General features: G+C 42.8%; 1 protein-coding gene across 3 annotated transcripts in view; it reads right to left on the bottom strand.

Moving 5' to 3' along the window:
- The window catches only part of SLF1 (SMC5/6 complex localization factor 1), a 557,620-nt gene that overhangs the window by 415,352 nt on the left and 121,546 nt on the right, over positions 1 to 20,722 (bottom strand). For all 3 annotated transcript variants that reach the window (XM_085632479.1, XM_085632478.1, XM_085632480.1), the window contains exon 6: positions 10,589 to 10,726. In XM_085632479.1, coding sequence (XP_085488605.1) covers positions 10,589 to 10,726 — 138 coding nt within the window. The remainder of the gene's footprint in view (positions 1 to 10,588; positions 10,727 to 20,722) is intronic.

The following is a 20,722-nucleotide window of genomic DNA, read 5'->3' as shown; positions in this document are numbered from 1 at the left end:
TAGTCCAGCCTGGAACCGATTAAAGCTGAGACCACTGTTTTCCTTAGCGCGAGAAGAATGAAAGGAAGTACTTTTTTTTTTTTTATTTTGAGGATGAAGAAACAGGCTGATGTAGTGCTGTTTATCTGAGGTTCAAAGGAAAGTCTAGAGTCAAACAGGACTCCAAGGTTTTTTACCTTACTGGCAGGTGTTGGGGGAGGGCCCATGTTGGTTGGCCACCAACTATCTGACCAGATGATTGGCGTAATGCCAAATAACATGACTTCTGTTTTGGATGTGTTAAGCTTCAGACAATTAACCTGCATCCATTTCCCTATATGGCTCATGCAGTCTTGAAAACGAGATGCAGTATCCGTGGCTAGACTGTTGATGGACACAATAATTTGAGTATCGTCAGCGTATGAAACCAGCGTGAACGCGAAACTTCTTATCAGCTTGGCCAGAGGGGTGACGTATAAGATAAAAAGAGTGGGGCTCAATGATGAGTCCTGTGGGATTCCACAGGGAAGAGAAAAGTCCGGGGAGACGAATACGTCATGAGCCACTGACTGTCTCCTACTGGACAGAAAAGATCTGAGGAGGAGGAGTGCTTTATCCCTGATTCCTACTGAGGCCAGACGCTAAATCAGCAATTCATGGTTGACCGTGTCAAATGCTTCCGAGAGATCTAAGATGATGAGAGCAGCACTCCCCCTCTATCAAGGGTTTCCCTGAGTTCCTCTGTGGCCGTGATGAGTGCCAGCTCAGTAATGTGATGGGCCGGTTGGCCATATTGCGAGTGGTCCAGGATGTCACCTTCCACGAGGAAAGAGGACCGTTCCTCATTTAAAAATCTTTTGATGACCTAGGCTGGGAACGGTAGTCTAGAAATGGGTCTGTAATTGGAGGTGTCTTTCAGGTCCAAGTTAGGTTTTTTCAGGAGTGGTAGGATTTGAAAAGGTTCTTCTATGGTTATCTTGATGGTAATTTATTCTGATAAATTTCCCTTGGCCATGTAGGTGTCAATGCCTTTGGACCTCATATGATTCCGAGGTCTCCTCAGGACAGGGGCTGGTGGTGTTTTGATCCTTTAGATGAGGACCTTCACTTTTGGAAAGTTTAAATTATAGGGTGGACATGTAATCCATCTGCTATGTTAGGGCTTAGACATTGCTCCAAGGGTGTTTTTATTGCTTTCCCAGGGTCACGTTTCACTGTCACTCTGCGATACAACAGGAAGTCGAAACTTAGTTATCAATCACCCTTCCTTCTTGCCTGATACGGAATGATCCTCGACTTGCAACAGGTAGTGGGTGAAATCCAATTGGCAGATGCCGTGTTTATGTGGGTTATTTTTAGGACGCAGTCGGTGTGTGTTAATCTTTCCAGTCCACAGTCTCTGCATATGTGAGGGGAGTTGCCATAGTAATGAAGTGGCAAACAATCGCCTCCCACTGTGATACAGAGGGCAGATTTCTTATTCTCCATGGTATTCTCAAGGGGGAAAGGTCACTAAAATGTGTGTGTATGGTATGAACACTGATACTGCAGAGCTGTTCTCAGTGAACTGGCATTAGATTTGTACAGTGGCACACTCAATCCTTATCTAGGGTTCGGGGGGATTTTATTTTGTTTTAAACCCAGACACAGACAAATCCAACTTGGTTTGGCAGACCCCAGTGAACATGACCAAATATATATATTAGGCGACAGTGGCACCCCGAGGAATAGAAGGCACTTGCATTACCACTTCGAATGGTGCCTGGTCGCGCATTGATTATTAGCTGATATCTTGAGATACTGGCATCTGGACTGAAACAACAAGAACCTCCCCCGGAGGTTCTATGATCATGCACCTACAGAGCTGTCGCACTAGCTGTCAGAAGAGTCAGAGCATATTATTTCATGGAACTTCCCCTAAATGCCTTCCGAGATCCCCTGTTCAGTCCAAAATTAAGAACACCATTGTAGTTTTTTTTGCCTGCAACATGGGCTCTGTAAAGTCGTCTGGCACGCTTTGGGAAGCTCTCAAAGCTTATATCCATGGTGCCTGTATGTCAAAACAAAGGAGAGTTCTATGGACACTGCACAGGCAACTAGATGCTCCACAAGCCTGAACTTCATTATTTCTCTAGTGCTGAAACGCACTATCTAGATTAGTTCTACAGGTTGTTGTTGGAATATGACGAGACCACTACACAGGAAACCCATTACTTGCATAAAGAAGTCACAGCAGAAAGCTTTGGCAAGGGAGACAGGACAGGTAAAACCTTGGCTGCTCTATTAAAAAAGAAGTGGAGCAGCTCATATGTTACTGAGCTACGGGTGAGGTAGATGAGACCTACAACTGTATGCCAGATATTGTGCAGATGATGCTATAATTCTATTCTGTCCTCTACGGATCCACTCTGGATGTGCCCCCTGACAGATTTTCACGTAATTCGGCCTGTGCTGCAGGCGGCTGTGATTTTCTTAGATGCAACAAAGGCCTTTGACTCAGTAGAGTGACCATACCTGTTTGCCGTGCTTTGCGGGATCGAGCTCAGCCCATCTTTTCTTCAGTGGATTGGGTTGTTGTATGTACTGCCTTCTGACAAACGCCATGTAGACGGTACAGTCTCTGTCCCACGCATAATCAGCAAGGGCTTCCAACAGGGATGCCTGCTGTCCCCGATTTTGTACGCTATTGCTAGAGCCGCTCAGAGACTGACTGCAAGAGCATCACGCTGAGCGCTGATTAAACAACACGTCCCGGAGACAGGTCATATCACCATACCCAGATGATGTGACTCTATAAGTTAAGCACCCTGAAATCAACCTGGTGCACACATTGGTTAAATTTGGTGGTCTCACCAGGATCACTGTCAATTAGTCAGTGATATTCCCTTTGACGTATGTTATAATCCACGTTGCGCTTAAGTTCTCCTTAAAATGGGATGACTTGCCAGTTCGATACCTGGTAGTATGAGTCATTAGAGATATTACACATATAGGGCAGGAAAATTACGGCTGGGTGGTTGTCTGGCTGGGGGAGTGGGTCCCAACTTAGGGGACCAGGGAGCCAATTAATGGTCCAGTGACCATGCTCCCAAAATTACATACCAACAAAAAGAGGACACTGTTCCAAGGCAGGGTCAAAAAAGTTACCCATATGCCTAGTAATAACAAGAAAAAAGCATCATAAAAAAAAGTCCTAAGTTAGGTGGGCCCATAAAGTGAGGGAAAGAACATGTCTTGCCTCTTGTTGCCCTCACACACCCCGAAAGGTGTAATGCTTCATCATCGGGCATGTGCTCTTCGTTGGGCCGGCGCTGCAATTCCCAACGGGTCCCCCAAAGGGTCACTATGTCGGAGATCTTTTGAGGCATGACGGATGGTGCAGGAGGGTGTGCGGGGTGGGTCCTATATAGGGGTAACAAAAATTGTATGCATAAGAGTATCATCCCAAATGGCACAATATGCCTAAGTATCCTAAAACGGCCAACATGTTTCGCGCCTCTGTCGCCGCTAGGGTCATTGGCGCTTCTTCAGGACCAGGATATAGGAAAAAATAGTGAAGTGCACGTGAAATAAAAAGAGTCAAAGATAAATGCCCAGAATGCATTTCAGGGCGGGCCATTATGCTGCTCCTGATCAATACTATAAATCAGAAGGATCAGGGTCCAACGTATTAAACGTAAAAGTAGATTTCCAGCGTGGTGTTCTTGCCTCCAGTGAAAGCGAGGGTGGCTCCAGTGCTCTGGCCTGGCATTTGGACGCGGCGGCCGGAATGGCACTGTCATCTCTTTTAAGACCCGATAAGGTATGGGCGTTTAACGCTAATTATCATTGAAGCCACCCTCGCTTTCACGGGAGGCAAGAACACCACGCTGGAAATCTACTTTGTGTTGTAAAGGTGGTGCGTCGTAATGACTGCGCTGGAATAGATGTTTTCCACGGCGGGCTGCCACATTTCTCTTGACCCTGCCGCTTGAACAGGATAGGCTGAGCACACTGACATGGAATTATACTATTATTGAGCACAGGCTCACTACGTGCACTACTGGATACACCCCACACGGTTTTAGCCACGTATTACTCTGGATGCGGAAACTCCTGCTCCTTGACCATTGGATACAATGGTCTGTGCCCCCCCATGCATACTAGGGGCGAGATCAACACTGTCAAATGTGTAATGTAGGCCTGGAACTGGTTGCGTGGTAGAGCCTGCCTGGATTGTCTTTACTCTGATGGGCAGAATCTGGAGCAGAACACAGCGCTGCCTCTCAATGAAGATAGAGGGGCACAGCAACAACCAGGGAGACTGCGACTGAAGGTGATAGGGGTCTTTGACACATCTGCCACTTTCATCACCCTACAGGATCTTCAGGGCGGGACAAACTGCATGCCACTGGATATTGTCTTTTATTACAGACCACGCTGCAACTGCAAAAATATTCATGGCTCTTTTCCGATGGAGCCTGTAAGCCTGTCAGCTCTGGGCAATATATTACGGTTGCCCTCTCCTATGAAACTAATCATGGGACTGTGCACTATTATGCAAGATAAAGCCACTATTGTTAAAACTAGGGCGAAGGAGGAGTGGCAGACAGATCTGGGAGCTTAACTTACTAAGGAGAGCTGGCCATGCTGCTGCGCTTAGACTGGCCTGCTGTCGCCTAACTACAGACTGCATCTAATGCACCTCAAATTTCTGCACAGGCTCTATCACACACCAATAGCAACACAAAAACATGATGGACTGAATGCTGAACATTGTCAAACATCCACCCTCAGTCACAGATCTGGGTTAAAACCATTGATTATTTGCTCACCATATCTTCCCAGTTTGGACCCAGCCATATGCAAATTAGTTTTGACCCTGCCAAGCCAGGTCATCTCAGGACTGGAAAACAAGCATTCTGAGACGTGTTTCGGGGTATCACCACTCATCAGCCAGGCTAGCTTGAATCCAGTGGCATAGCTAACACGGGACCCACATCTGGGCATACCCTTGCCACCTAGGGCGACTACAGCAACACAAAAAGATGATGGATGGAGTGCTGAACATTGTCAAAAATTCACCCTGTCACAAACTGATTTGTATATGGCTGGGTCCAAACTGTGGTGGCATGGTGAGCGCAACAACGTTGGATCTAACCCAGATCTGTGAATGGGGGTGAATGTTTGAAAATTTTCAGCATTCCGTCCATCATCTTTTTGTGTTGCTCAATCGTACACCTGCCAAGTTACACAAGATAAGATTAATTGCAGATGCCCCCTGCTTGAGGTGCAGTTTGCCTGACGCTGATTTTCTACACTTGGCATGGCAATGCAACAGGGTGGGGACCTTCTGGGCCTCAGTATATGATTGTAGAGAAGAGGTGGTCAGCGCTACGGTTCTGAGATTCACTTTGGTGACTGTACTGGGGTATGTGAAGGACATCCCTGTAGACATTCGCAAACTTACAGCCATGATGCTACTATTAGCCTAGAGAAGATTGGCAATGCACTGGGCCGGCGAGCTTGATCGACGGTAAACTGTTGGCTAAAAGATATGTCCCACTGCAAGCAAAAACTCAAAGAATATCGGAATCTCATGCCTGCTGGATGCTGCCCCAGGGCGATCTGGGGCCTACTCTGTGTACATCTGACAATGCAAGACGAAGGAACTGAGTAAAACAGCATGCTAGGGTGGGGACTGCTGGACGAAGTTGGCTGTGGGGTACCATCCTCGTGCTGGGAGCTGCGAGACTGCTCCCACGAGGGCACAAGAGGTATGCACTGACCAGACACATGGTGCAGACCACACAGAGACATAACAGTGGACTTAAGCTGTTCACGTCGGAGCGTAGGAAAATTCAACAACAAATTGTACTCCAGCCTGTCCACAGCGTAGCTAAATTGGATACAGCTGTTCGACCACTGTAAATGCATGCCATACATTTCTTGTTTGTACACAGGACCCACCTTGAATGCTAAGATCAGTTTAACTTTAAAATGTGAATAAAACATACTGATAGTAGAAGAATTGTCTAAAGTAAGCACATTTTTGGAAGAAAAACTCAGGTAAGTTAAGAAGCAACTATCAAATCCACTGGAAAAAGAGAACTAGCATTAAATACTAGAAGAGAGAGCACTAAATTTGAATGCAAAACATAATTAATTTTGCTTTGCACATATCATATACACTTGTCTCGTATCTGCTGCTCGTATAAGCCAAATGTTAGGAACTTTTGCATTTTGTATTGCGAGTCTGAGTACATCCTCTCACAAGGTCTTTCTTCATTGTTTACATATAATGGTACCTATTGTCTTTACAAGAATGTGAGCACCATTAATGTGAAGTATCGCTGAAATGCAATGGGCCTAGAAGCTAATGCTTGAGCTCCCATTAAAATGAATTTGTAATCAACAAATTAATACACATTTGGAGTATTAGCAAGAATATGGAAGTCAGTACTCACTGATTAATTTGGATGGGGTGAGAATAAGATGAACTGATTTGAACACTCAGGTGTACCTTAAGCTGTACAGCAGAAGACACAGATCAAGGGCGTATTTATTCTTTGTGGGTTTTGTCAATTGTCCACCTATCTCAGTTTCTGCAGAGCTGAGTTTGAGGTGGCTGACCATCATCCATTCATTAATGTCACGGAGACATAAGTGAAGGATACGAATAAGGATAATTTGCATGAAATCTGCATAGTTGTAGCATGTGATGTTTCAAGATTTGTTTCGGTAAGGGGGTGTGGCAGAGGTTGAACACGAAGGGAGAAATGACTGAGCCCTGTGGAACATTGCATTGTGGGGGCTGGGGAGCTGAGGTGAAGATTGTTTTTGCCAGTCTCTGATACGAGAAGATCCCATATAGGAGTAGCATCTGATAATGGACCGTGTCCAAGGTTACCAACACAAATAAGAGTGCTGCCAATCCATTTTTGCCCTAGGTTAGCTTCAGGTCATCCCGGAGGGATATCCATTCCTCTGTCTGGATGGAATCACGGTTGTTGGTTGATTGTTCTCCTCCAAAAAGATGGGAGGCTTAAAAAAAGAGTGCTCTATCCATCATCTTTCAGAGACAAGGGCCACTGGAGATTTGTGTGTAATTTGTAGGTTTGGAAAGGTCAAGGTTTTTTTCTTGATAAGTCATGTTATGAAGGAGGTCTTCAGCTCAGCTCAGAAGGATCCCATAACCAAAGAATGGTTCAAAATGCTCCTTACTATGAATCCAACACATGCATTTTGGAGAATGCTTTTCAATTGTTTTGACGAGCCAGGATCTGCTTGGGATTTGGTTGTATCACCTACTTGGTTGATTCCATCAAATATCTTAGCACAAAGGCAATGGGCAGAGCAAAGACTGCAACTAAATATCAGCAAAGCAGACTTGAGTTTTTAAGAGAATCATTTCCCACAGTCAAATGATTCTATTTGGAGCTTTCTGGACAAGTTAAAGTGTTCTTTGATGCAGAAGAAACCCACAGGTGATCTTGAAGAACAGACCCATTCCAAGTCTTCAATAACGTTTGCTATGGATAGATTAACTGAAAGAGGACGGTTTTCAAGTGACATAATGCATGCCATTGTTAATGCATTTCTAATGACCTAAACATTCAACATCCAGGTGAAGTTGCAAACCTATAACTGATGTTCTCCTGCTCTGCCTCCTCAAATATCACATGTGTTGGCTAAAGGCTAGGATAAAATAAGAGTGTTATATTACATAGATATTAGACACTGATAATAAAACAACAACGAAACAGCTATTAAAAACGCCTAGCTGTTGCTTTTAAAGATGACGTGTTTTAAGCTATTTTTTCCTAAGAAAGGATCATATTTAATTTACAAAACTCGTTAAATACAATCATTGGTCAGGGCTGTTTACCTAACATTTTCCTATTATATGTTAGCTTTGATGAAGTAATAATCCGGTCAGGGATAAGTGCGAGCCTTTGATTTGTATGGGGGGAATCTAAAGATGATCTAGGCGATACTGTCGACCTGTAAAATATTGATGGAAATGATATTAAAGAAATGTACTTCACTTTTTGGAAGGTTGCTATTTTTCAATTTCAATGCTCCACCTGGATATATTTTGAGCTTGTTAGGGTAGACCCACACTCCTATTATTGTTAGGTAGCCTCTCTGCAGCTTTCTTAATTTTTACAGCTTTTAATTTTTCGATAACTTTTCACTGTGTGCACTCTGCTGAGCTCCTCCTTGTCGTTGGTTGCACTTCAGGCACTGCTGCCCCCTTTTAGCCATTCTACAGCAGAAGGAAGGCTATTTTGAGCTGTGTGTGCCGTATTACAAGTCTATTCTGGGCAATCATGACTACCAAAGCGTTCACAGGTTGATAATTTCTTTCTCTTTTTACATTTTATTTTATTGTTCAGGTATAAACAGTCCATTACAAACAGTTTAAATGATTCAAAATTCATAAATATTAACGTTAGTGTAACATCAACATTTGTGTAATAAATATAAATGCGGAAAAGATAAGCAAATAAACAACAAACTGAGACCATTCGATAAAATGGAGATCTTGCATGCGCACAGATATTTTGCACATAAAAACGATACGCCTACATAGCAAAAGCACACTTGAATGCCATAAAGCATGATGCTGGAGCTCAGTCTGACATATCGTCCCAAATCTACCAGAATTTTTAAGAGCCCTAACTCTGCGCGTAGAGCTTTTCCCGTTGCTTTACCTGTTTCATTTTGCTTACCCCAGAATCGAAGGTGGGAACCTCAGAGGATCTCCACTTTTGCAAAATGAAGGATTTTTCAACCAAAGTGTCGGTAAAGAGAAATTGTTGCTGTCTTAAGGTAGTTTACCTGTGTGAAGCTCACATACCAAAAAGAGTCCCAGAGGGGATGGGGTGATGCAAACCTGCAGCTTATCACTAATCGACAAGAATATTTTAGCCTAAAAACAAAAGAGAGCTGGACAAGTAAAGCATATGTGCAACCAGTCACCTTTGTCATGCCCTTGTTTAAAGCATGCAGCTGAGTTAGAAGGCTACACTTTGTGGGTGCGGTAGGGAGTGTAATACAACATCCATTTGGAATAGAAAGCCATTCTTTTGTAATTTGCACCCCGGATAGCTTTGAGGGCCATTTGATTATACCAGACCCAGGAGCGCTGGTCTATCTTGCACTCTGTGGAGGCTGTAACCTTGCAGGTCGATATTTTCACTAGGTATTCCATATACATGAACGATTTTTTCAAAACTAGCAAACCAGGCTTGAAGTTTAAAAAAATAATCACTTGTAACTGTGACATGATACAATGGACCTTTTGTAGCGCTCTGCCAATATGAAACAATTGTATAGCACTCAATTAGTAGACATTACCTCACTCCAGCATGAATGAAATGCCTGAGCATTGCCCACTACTGAGTGCTACTGCAGTAGAAAACTGGAGGATGAGGAATTTATAGCACATAAAACAACATGCAATGAAGGTAGTAATTTGTCGCTCAAGAATATTAAAAATGTTCAGTACTAGATTTTCAATAGAAAATTAATTTGCGGGAATTTATACTACGCCGACTTTGTAAATAATGTTAAGTATTTAAGTACACGGATTAGCTAAGTAAGTTATAAGCTAGTTCATCTAGTATAAACAGTTCCGGTTCAGCATTTTATCTTTTCCAAATGGCTATGCTGAATGCTTAATCCCAGAACAATGGCAGAGTATTTAATCTCTGTTGAGTAATTCTGCCTTCTTTATATCATAGGATTCCTACGGCTTCAATACTTTTGCATGACAACAAAATCATCAAAAAAGCTGAGTAGGCTAGTAAAAACAGGGCTACATGTTGTATTACTCTCTGGCAATGGCAGACAATACCAGAAGTCGAGTTAATTTCTAATACAGGTTATAACACCCTTTAATGGTGCAATAGCAAAGAAGGTTCTATGCAGATGGCTGTTGTACAAAAAAGAAGACTCTTATTAAAAAGGGGATAAGGAGAGTATAAAAGTCTATTAGAGATCACCTGCAAAATAATGATTATCAAGCTCCCATTTCTAAAATGACCCACTCTGATGCATTGAGCCCTCCCCTGCTCTAGTAATGCCCTAAAGTACACAGCCATTTGTAAATTATTATCCATGCATGTACATTTGGGACTTTATATAGTACAATTGTATACCTCTTGATTATTTTGCATATGCATATCGTGTGAAACTCTCTCTATATACCTTTTTATGTGTGGGTATGTCTATATATTTTCCTCTCACTGCAGAGGAAAAAAACCTCTCCTCAGACCGCAGCGCTTGACTAATCCTATGCCGCTTTCTCACTATTCCCCTACCTCCACTCTCGGACTCATCCTAAACCCCTCTGACTGCTGTGGACACTCAAATAACCCTTTCTAAACCCTTCCTTCCTTTATTCTAGTCATCCAGCTAACAGGTCACCCACTCCCAATAACAATTTATATTTTCCTCTAATAATCCACCACATATCCACCTTGGGTACCGAAAAGCGCTTCAATGCCTCGTCATGGGTAGCAAGCGCCATATAAATACAATTAGACCTAGCAGAGAAAGGGTTAATATGTTCACTGACATTCACATGCTTGTTCATCTGTGGGAAATTAGTTTTGTTTCTTACTTGAGCAAAACATAGACGCTTCCACAAGGAGTTCTTGGAGTCATACCAAATGTCTTCGTGTTCATCGTCTTTGTTCTTTTCAAGGAGGGTACGGCTCAGCTGTACCTCTTTTGCGCTACTTTGCAATGCATTCTGTGACTAGTCATGAAAGAACAAGATTAGATTTTGAAGGTAACTACAAAACGTCATGTTTAACTACACATTATTTCACCAGGGCAAACAATGAATCTGAAAATCCTTTACTTAATTGCAAGCAACATTGTAAGTGAATTTAAAGTAAAAAAACAATAAAACAATCAGCGGATGATACTGTAGAGAAATGAAATGTAAAAACAGCAGGCATGCTATCTTTGAACTCAGATAATTTGCAAATACAGCACACACAGAATAACGGGGAGTCGATTACTGGGAAACTGGTAATACCAGCTGGCTCATTTTACTTACCATACTCCAAATGTATACCTGTTGTAAATGTGCCCTTCCTGCATGGTCACCAAGGATGTTTTGCCTTTTTAATGAACTTTATTTTGTTGGCTGTAGAACTTTACCCCTGCTAACCGGCAGTCAAGTGCATGTGCCCTCCCCTTCAAACCTGCAAAAATTGGTATAAATGACTGGCACATTTAATTTGCTTGTAAATCCCTAGTATGTGGTACCGCCTAAACCCAGGGCCTGCAAATTAAATGCTACTACTGGGCTGCAGCACTCACTGTGCCCCCCGCTATAGGAAAACAATAAAACATGTCGCCAGGACTGCAACTGCAGTCTGGGAGTGTAGTTTTAAACTTCCATTTTGAACTGGCAAAATTAACTTTTTGACAGCACTAAACCTTTCTTTTTGATATTTATAAGTCACCCATAAGGCAGGTTTTTAATGCAGTAAGGCAAGGTGCATGGTATTTAAAAGACAGGACATGTATATTTAATGTTTTACATGACCCAGAAGTGAAAAACCTTCAAAGTCGTTTTTCACTGTGGCAAGGCTGGCTCTCACATAGGTAACACGGGTTAATACGTGCTAAACTCAGTTTGGTAACAGCTAGAAGAAACCAGAATCTTCCAGGGACCCATTTTAATAGTAATTTAAAATCCAACTTCATGGCTCAGTCGGATTTTATATAATTATTTTGGAATTTAAAAAGTTGTAATTTTCCTGCCTAAAACCAAACAGCTTTCCTGCCAGTGTTTAGCTGTCACCTGACCCCTGATGGCTTCACTGTGATGAGATGAGTATTGCTCCTAAACAGTGAAGAGTGTCTGGAGGAGGCCACTCCTTTGACGGATGGCCTGGGGGCTGTGCCCAGCCCCTTCCTGAGCTTCAAAGGATGCCTACCATGTCACTGGCAGGTGAAGCTGACACCTAGGCATGCCTCTCCTTTGTCTCTCTAATCAGGATGGCACCAAAACCAGTGGGAGGAGAGGAACTGACCAGAATTAGTTTAGGGGTGGACAAAGGCTCGCCCTCCACTCACAGGCTGGCACTGGACATAAAGTGGCAGCAGCTGCTTCTCCGCTATAAGAGCGTCGACCCCCTACCAGCAGCCTAAAAATGTGAAAAATAAAACGATAATAAGACATGTTTATTATTGTATTATTTTTCCTTTCCTGAACTAAATCTTTGGGGGCAGGGTAACAGTGACAGAGAGGGAGTGGTGGGCACTGTTATCAGTGCGCATATCAGTTTGGACGGCCAAAGCAAAATGCGCACAGAGCTCTCCCCAACCCGAGCTGCCTTACCCGGTTGGAGACAGCAGGCACAGGCTCCCAGTCTCCCTGGGAGCGCAAATCGAGGACTCAAGACAATCCTGCTGCTGCTCTCATTCTGCCATCAGCATGAGAGCAGCATCTGGATAGGCCGCAGGGGAGTCTGGGAGACTGTGCCTGCAGTGGAGAGGAGCAGAAGAGTGCGATGCAGCGGGCAGCAGGTAATATCTTTTTTATGGGTTTTTCTTATTTTCGTCCATCATGACCCCTAGCACTACCACCCGCCTGCCACTCTTCCCTGACACCAGCGGCTCCTGAAGGGTGGACCCCACAGACCTCTCCTCAGAACACTCCTGCACCTGTGCAGAATCAGAAGTACTGCCCTGCTGTCTGAAGAACCCGAAGGAGGCTTGTGTGCCTTGAACCCAGGTTCTCAGAAGCCTTCAAGGGTTAGCTGGCTCACCTCTTGTCCTGTTTGAGTTACGGGGACACAACAAGTATCCAGCTGACGAGTATAAACTGGACCAGCCCTGACCCCTGCTGCTGGCCCCTGTTGGAGTGAGTCTTGACCTCCAAGTGTTGCCCCCCAGGTCCTCGATCTTTGGCTGTTGTTAGAGTGTATTGATCCTGACCCTAATTGCAAAATCAGGCACTTCAAAATCTTTTTGCCAATTTTCAGCTTAGAGAAATAATGGAGAATGGTTAGCTGCAGAAGCCACAGTCGTTGATATCAAATCGTCAGTCGGCCTCAGCTGGCTGATTTATCCCACTGAAGGAGATCTGACTTCTAAATAGTTTCTTAGTCTGACACCCAGCCCAAGCTGATTGACATCGAGGCCTTCCCAAGCACGGATTCTGAACTTCACCTACTCGGAGGTTTCCTGTAGTTGTTGAAAACCGCATCGGGTACCCACTTTTCAGCAGCCTACCATTATCGAGCCTTGCTTCGGATCAACTCAATGACCACTTTGTCTCTATAAAAGTTTCGAAGTCACAAATCTGTCCTTACACTTGGCCTACACTCCATAGCCCGGCACTTTTGACTTTGACCAGGTCTAGAAACATAGAGAACAGTGGTGGGCACTTGGTGCTTTTTGGCGCTATTTTTAATTCAAGCTTTAAAAATGCATAACTCTAGTTCTACTACCTGGATTCATGTCGTTTTGGTGTCATTCTATTTACTACAATATTCTATATTTTTCTAACTTGATTTTGGATTTTTCGTGTGCTCCATTTTCACTTTATTACGGTTTGAATACTGCATAAATACTTTACACGTTGCCTCTAAGTTAAGCCTGACTGCTTAGTGCCAAGCTACCCAGACGGAGGGTTAAGCACAGGTTTATTTAGTGACTTTGGTTGTTTACCCTTACAAAAACTGTGATTCCTATTTCAAGTAGGTTTTTGCCCACTTTACCTAAAACACCAATTTCTTCCAATAACCCTCAATGTCCCAGAAATGTTTTGTTTTCTCTGCCAAATCAGTTACATCAATGTGTGAAAGTATGGTCTTAAAAGGTGGGTATAAGAGCGAGAAACAGAAGGAACTTAGGAAGCAAATCAGGTATTATGTAATAATTATTGGTAAGTAATTGGCACAATACATATCATCAAACACAAGGAGATGATGGCCGGAGCGCTGAAATTTTTCAGACACTCACCCCCAGTCACAGATCTGGGTTAAATCCATCATCATTCTTTAGCTCACTCCGCCATCTCAGTTCAGACCCAGCTATATGCAAATCAGTCTTGACCCTGTGCCTCATGGCAACAGTCCAGCCCGAACTGCCAAGCCAGGTCTTTCCTGAACCGGAAACAAGCATCCTGGGACCGGTTTCTGGGTAGCACCCTTCATCAGCCAGGCTAGCTTGAATCCAGTGGCAAAGTGAGCAAGGGACCTACGTCTGGGCATACCCTGCCAACTTAGGCCGAACAAATTAAACACAAGGAGATGATGGCCGGAGCGCTGAAACTTTTCAGATACTCACCCCCAGTCACAGATCTGGACTGAATCCATCATCATTGTTTAGCTCACTTCGCCACCTCAGTTCAGAAACAGCAATATGCAAATCAGTCTTGACCCTGTGCCTCATGGGAACAGTCCAGCCCGAACCGCCAAGCCAGGTCTTCCCTGAACCGGAAACAAGCATCCTGGGACCGGTTTCTGGGTAACACCCTTCATCAGCCAGGCTAGCTTGAATCCAGTGGCAAAGTGAGCAAGGGACCCACGTCTGGGCATACCCTGCCAACTTAGGGCGAACAAAGCAAACACAAGGAGATGGTGGCCAAAGCTTTTCAAACACTCACCCCCAATCACAGATCTGGGTTGAATCCATCACCATTCTTTAGCTCACTTCGCCACCTCATTGCAGACCCAGCTATATGCAAATCAGTCTTGACCTTGTACTTCATGGGAACAGTCCAGACTGAACTGCCAACCCTGAACCGGAAACAAGCATCCTGGGACCGGTTTTTGGGTAACACCCTTCATCAGCCAGACTAGCTTGAATCCAGTGGCAAAGTGAGCAAGGGACCCATGTCTGGACATACCCTGACAACTTAGGGCAAACAAAGTAAGCACAGAGAGATGATGGCCGGAGTACTGAAACTTCTCAGACACTCACCCCCAGTCACAGATCTGGGTTAAATACATCATCATTCTTTAGCTTATTTCGCTACCTCAGTTTAGACCCAGCTATATGCAAATCAGTCTTGACCCTGTGCCTCATGGAACAGTCCAGCTTGAACTGCCAAGCCAGGTCTTCCCTGAACCGGAAACAAGCATCCTGGGACCGGTTTCTGGGTAACACCCTTCATCAGCCAGGCTAGCTTGAATCCAGTGGCAAAGTGAGCAAGGGACCCACGTCTGGGCATATAGCTGTGTCTGAACAGGGGTGGCAAAGTGAGCTAAAGAACGATGATGGATTCAACCCAGATCTGTGACTGGGGGTGAGTGTCTGAAAAGTTTCAGGGCTCCATTCATCATCTCCTTGTGTTTGCTGGCCACAAAATGTGATTGGATTTAGTGAAAGACTGTACACTGTCCAGGACCATCAGTAGGAGATGGAGTTTTCAAAAAGCGAAAAGAAATGCAGAATACAACCCACCGGAACGGTTACCCATGAGAGAGCATAATGCACATGAAAGAGGTGGAGTGTGGGTTGCTTAAAATCCGTATGATTAAGCAGCATTCCTATGCTCTAAATACATTATAAAATTCATTTGAGGGTCCTGCCAGCCAACTTCAAAAAAGCATGAGACAAATTCAAATTAATATTGTAGCATGTATGTGGCCCTTACTGACATATGCCAGCATCTCAAAGCACTGTCAATAACCAATGCAAATATTACTCCAACATTGTTATACCAATTCTACCATCACCAGGAAGGAAATTGTATAGGGGACCCAGACTCTTATCCACAGCTAGGCCACTTACTGATACAACCGACCCTACTCCAACAAACCACTCCTTAATTCAGAAATCTACTTTTCTGATGTGACACAACTTCCTTTCATTCCATGCTCTCTGCAGAGGTGGGTCAAGGGTTGCAGCCGCTGCTTTAGCCTCTTAGCCCCGCAGGCCGCCTCTCAGGCCCTGAAGAGATTGTTCATTGAGAGGGGTGCGCTACCTAGCCCGCTCCATCAGGGAAGTGCTATCGAAAACATTCATAATAACAAGCCATCAACTCCAAGAATCCCTGCAGACCTAGTGCAGGTGCCTGTGACCTCACCGACCCACTGGCGCTATTTGAAGACTGAGAAACACAAAAGTATAAGGCCTCATCTGCACACCCAGTTAAACAGATGCACCATGTGCTCTGTAGCTCAGCATTGTCTGTGCTCCCTGTGTTTGAAACAATGATGAATGAAGGCTCATTTTTAAAGGTTGCGAACTGTGACTTGAGTCTCATAATAGCATTTGGGACCAAAATGAACCCCAATTGAACCTGTGGTTTGATCATTACATTTTGGCAGGTGAGCTACACCAAAAGTCAAGTGGCACAATTGTTACTTTATAGGAAGATGTAACATTTTCACATCATATTAAAGGGTATTAATTTTGTGATTCCTTGTGACATCTATGGTCGCATAAATCACATATTGAAAGGAAAAAGGACAGAGAAGAAAAGATGTACCACAGGGTGAGGCAGTGTCCTCGTGCCTATCTTAAAAATACCTGGGGTCTGCACAAAAGATCCCACCTTAATTCCAGACCCTTTCTACAATGCAACCGATCTGAGTGGTGTCAAACAAAACACAACTACCACCCATTACACTAAGTACAAAAACAGCAAAGGAGGATTCAAAGGTTTAAAACTGTGTACACAATTACCAAGGACGTAAAAATTAGAAATATTAGGAAAAATAATGATACCATCCATCATATGCAACAATCCCACTAGTGACTAGGCAATTATTTTTAACTCCCTATAAGGTTACCAAGCTTGTTTCACCAGTTAACAAATTACAATTTAAAACATCTCCTCAACTGCCATCTATTTTTTATTTTTTATATTCCTTTATTGGCATTTTAAGATCATGGCAGTAAATTAGTGGTCTAAGCATTGGTACACTGTAACCGGCATATCGGTCACAATAGCAAAAATCATAGCCTGATAAAATGAAAATACGAGGCATCACCGAGAAACATTTGTAAGGAGTACTATCCGTAAGACCCAGAAATTAATTTAAACTCCTGTGGAAGGGAGTGGGAAAATATCACATTACACACTGTGTAAAGAAACCAACAGTTTATGATTATTCAACAATAGTGACCAATAAAGTGTGTAGTCCAAAACGCACAGAACATAATATAAACAACAGGGAGCAATCGTGGCGAACCGGGGGAGTTGGCTGTGTCAAGGTTAGGAGGGGGGAGATAGCTGGGCACCATGCACTGGCCATGCGTGAGACAGCACTCTCTTGCCCGTCTGGCCACAAAGCGGTCGAAAAAAGGGGGGAATGTGGTCCTGTCACATATGTCATGAATGTATAGGGAATAACAGAGTTCCGCTCCTGGACTCTCCAAAGACTCTAAGCTGGCTATCAGGTCGCAGAGAGTAGAGAGCTGGAGGCATTCCTGAGTCTACCCAACAGTGATCATGTGGAGACATGCAGCTTAAGAACATAGGTGTCCCAGAGTGTAGCAGCCCCAGCCTCACCCCACAATGGTGCTTCTTTTTTCAGCCTCAGCTGACACCCATTTGAGTACTACCCAGAGCCAACAATCTATCAAAAGGTGGCTGCAAGGCATTCCATGACATAGCTATGAGATGTTTGAAGCGGAACTTTGCCAAACCGCTAGTTTTAAATAAAGTTTAGTGTGTTTCATGCGTTTCGCTGCACTACCATCTATAATATGAAAATGCCTATTTACTGATAAAGTCGCGGGTAACGTCCTTGTAAGTTCACCCAAAAAAGAAATGGACAATTAAAATGATTTAAGTCAACATGATATGAGGATCTATTAGCAACCTCTGTAAAAGAATATTTGTGCAAACCATACAACAAAATAGATCTCCTTTTAATAAGCAACTTGAGAATAATCCACAAATAAATCGGAGGAACTCACAAACTGGTTTGAAATTATTGCAGCACTAAATATAATGATAACTGCTAACAAACAAACAAACCCTCATTCAGGAAATACAAGCCATTACTTTGGATAAAATGTATGAATCTATATTATCCATTGACAAGAAAATTAGTCATTTAAATTCCTTGATAAAACGGGAACAAAACCAATGGCCGACAACACCAAGAACTCATGTTCATGTGCCCCATTACTAGATAAACTGTTTACCGTAACAACTATCCAGTCGTTTTAGATTTACAAAATATATTGCACCCCTGATACAAGTACCTAGTATATGCAAATTCAAATGAGTTCAAATCAATGAAACCACCAAAACAGTGTTTATCCCTACCAAGAATAATGACCATAATTCGACAATGTATTCACTGGCTAACCGAAAAGCATTAAATAACGTTCCAAATCAATCCAAAACTGGAGAGCACACTAAAACAAATCCAGCACCTTTGAACGATAGATCACTAGCTTTTGAGGACATATCTAAACAAAATAATGTATGACAAAGGTTATGACAACTTCGTCCCACTTATTTAAAAAAAAAAAAAAAAGACAAACTGAAAAGACAAAAAAATAAATCAAAAATGTAGGGACATTTCAAAAGTAAAGATTTATAGCCACAAGGTCAGCCTGTAATTCATCAATATTTTCCAAACAGCCTCACACCAAAAATTAGACAGGGAAACCACTGGCTTTGCCAAACCAGATATACCACACTTTCAAAATAGAAATACATCCTCTATTTACAAAGAAAATGGAAAGAAAGGTGCCGGGTCCTTCAGTGCAAAACATTTATAATGATAAACTACAATTGCAGGACCGTAGTACATCTTCTACAAACAGAGCGTGGAACCACCACTTTCAAAGTATTTCCAATGATATACTATCAAATTAGATCAAATCCTTGTATCTAAATACTAACAAACGCACACAGGAGGGCCCTCTAACAACTAGGGAGCCCACACTATGTTCTTCTATAGTGGTCACAACAAGGGGGGGGGGGGGACGGAAATTAAGGAAAATTACATAATTATAATTGACACAAAGTCATCCAAGATTCAGAAAATACCAAGATGCATGCTTCTGTCTGTTTCGGAAAAAGTCCAAACAAGAATTCAAATTTGGATTAAGGGCGATCAGGTAGAAAACAGCGAAGCAGACTTAAAACTAGCCCATCTATGAACAAAACAATGAAGACTCCTAAGACTGAATCCACCCACCACACCACTTCCACACAAACATTTGGTAAGAATTGGACAACAAAAAGTCAAGGTTCACTGTAAGTGGACAGTACACAACAACTTCTCTGTTTTTGAACAATTAGGCTTGGGGTATTTCCTACTAGGAAATCTCCTAGTAGGAAATACCCCAAGCCTAATTGTTCCAAAAAGAGGTCAGAGAACAGCTATGGTCTGAATCATCCTACAAACTTGCTTTACATCAACAGACGTACAAGGTATATTAAATTGAGGAAATATACTTAAATTGTTAAAAGCCGTACAAGAATCTAATTGATTCACTAAAGATGCTATTTCAAATGTTTTATTTCTGACAGTATATAATGGAGAAAAAAAATTGACATTAACAACTTACAATGATCTTCAAAATCTCATTGGTAACCAAAATCTACTAGAGAGTTGGGGCATTTTAGTGGCTCCTACCAGAACTAGAACAATATCAAGGCATTTTCTTTAAATCCGCAACAAGCTCTGGCAGACAGAGGCATCCAAATTGTAAGTGTAATTCTACCATGCTAGTAACTACAAAGATTATTTGACGTGCAATTCAACAACTTACACAAAAGAGGGTAGCACCTAAACATTACATGAGAAAAACGTAATAATCCTCAACACAGTAAAAGGTCAAGAGGGAAAACTCAAATTAAACTATGAACTGACAATTAACCTATTATAGTGGGCTGGTAATTGTCACAGCTATACGAAATCATCATTCCTACAAAAAAAGAGGACTGGTACCGGCTACCTGTTGCCTTGCAGGAAAAAAAAAATAGATTATTATTGGGCTATCTAACCTGTCACCCATAACTGGAGCTTAAAAGAAAACAGAAACAAGATAGAGCAATAAACAATTAGGCAGATCTGGATATGTTTATGAAATACAGCAGGATAGGACCACCTAACAGAACTGAATAAAGCACCACACTATTATTTGTCTCCGGGAAGCGTGGAAAACGAATGCACTAAGCCTCCGACGATTTGTAATCTTTCCAACAAGGAGCTCTTCTAGAAAAAGACCACTGGTGGGTCTAGTTACCATTGCAGCAATAAAACCATTAATTTTTTTATTTTTTTAAAAGATTTCTCTATTGCCAGTTCAACTAGCATGATAGTTTATTAAGTCCATATGAATGAATGAAAGTATTGATTGAGTGCAAACAATCACAGGGAGGCATCTATGCGCTAAGTAAGACAAGAAAAGATGATTCATGATTTCCAATTTTTCTGTACAAAAATCCATGTTTTCAGGTACATTCTGAAAATGGCAAGAGAAGTAACTGATTTCAGTGCAAAGGGAAGATTGTTCAAATGTAAGGCAGTGGACCTGAAGAAAACTCTCCCAGCCCAGGATACAGGCTTAAAAGGAAGTACCTTGGGGGCGTGGCCAAGATGGCGGTCGGATAGGACATGCTTTTGTCTTTCTGCGGCTCCGCTGCTCGATAGCTTCAATCTAGCACCTTCCCTCCTACATCGCCGGGGGAAATAACTCTTGATTCGATACCGGAACTCGGCGTAGTCAAATGAGGCTGAAAACTGCACTGCTGAGGGGCTCTGTTGTCTGCAGCAGCTCGTAACGGGGGAAGCAAGGCCTGGATGCAAGT

This window comes from Triturus cristatus, chromosome 2_1, assembly GCF_964204655.1.
Source record: "Triturus cristatus chromosome 2_1, aTriCri1.1, whole genome shotgun sequence".
Taxonomy (NCBI): domain Eukaryota; kingdom Metazoa; phylum Chordata; class Amphibia; order Caudata; family Salamandridae; genus Triturus; species Triturus cristatus.
The sequence above is the reverse complement of the archived record's forward strand: the minus strand, read 5'-3'. Positions and strand labels throughout refer to the sequence as shown.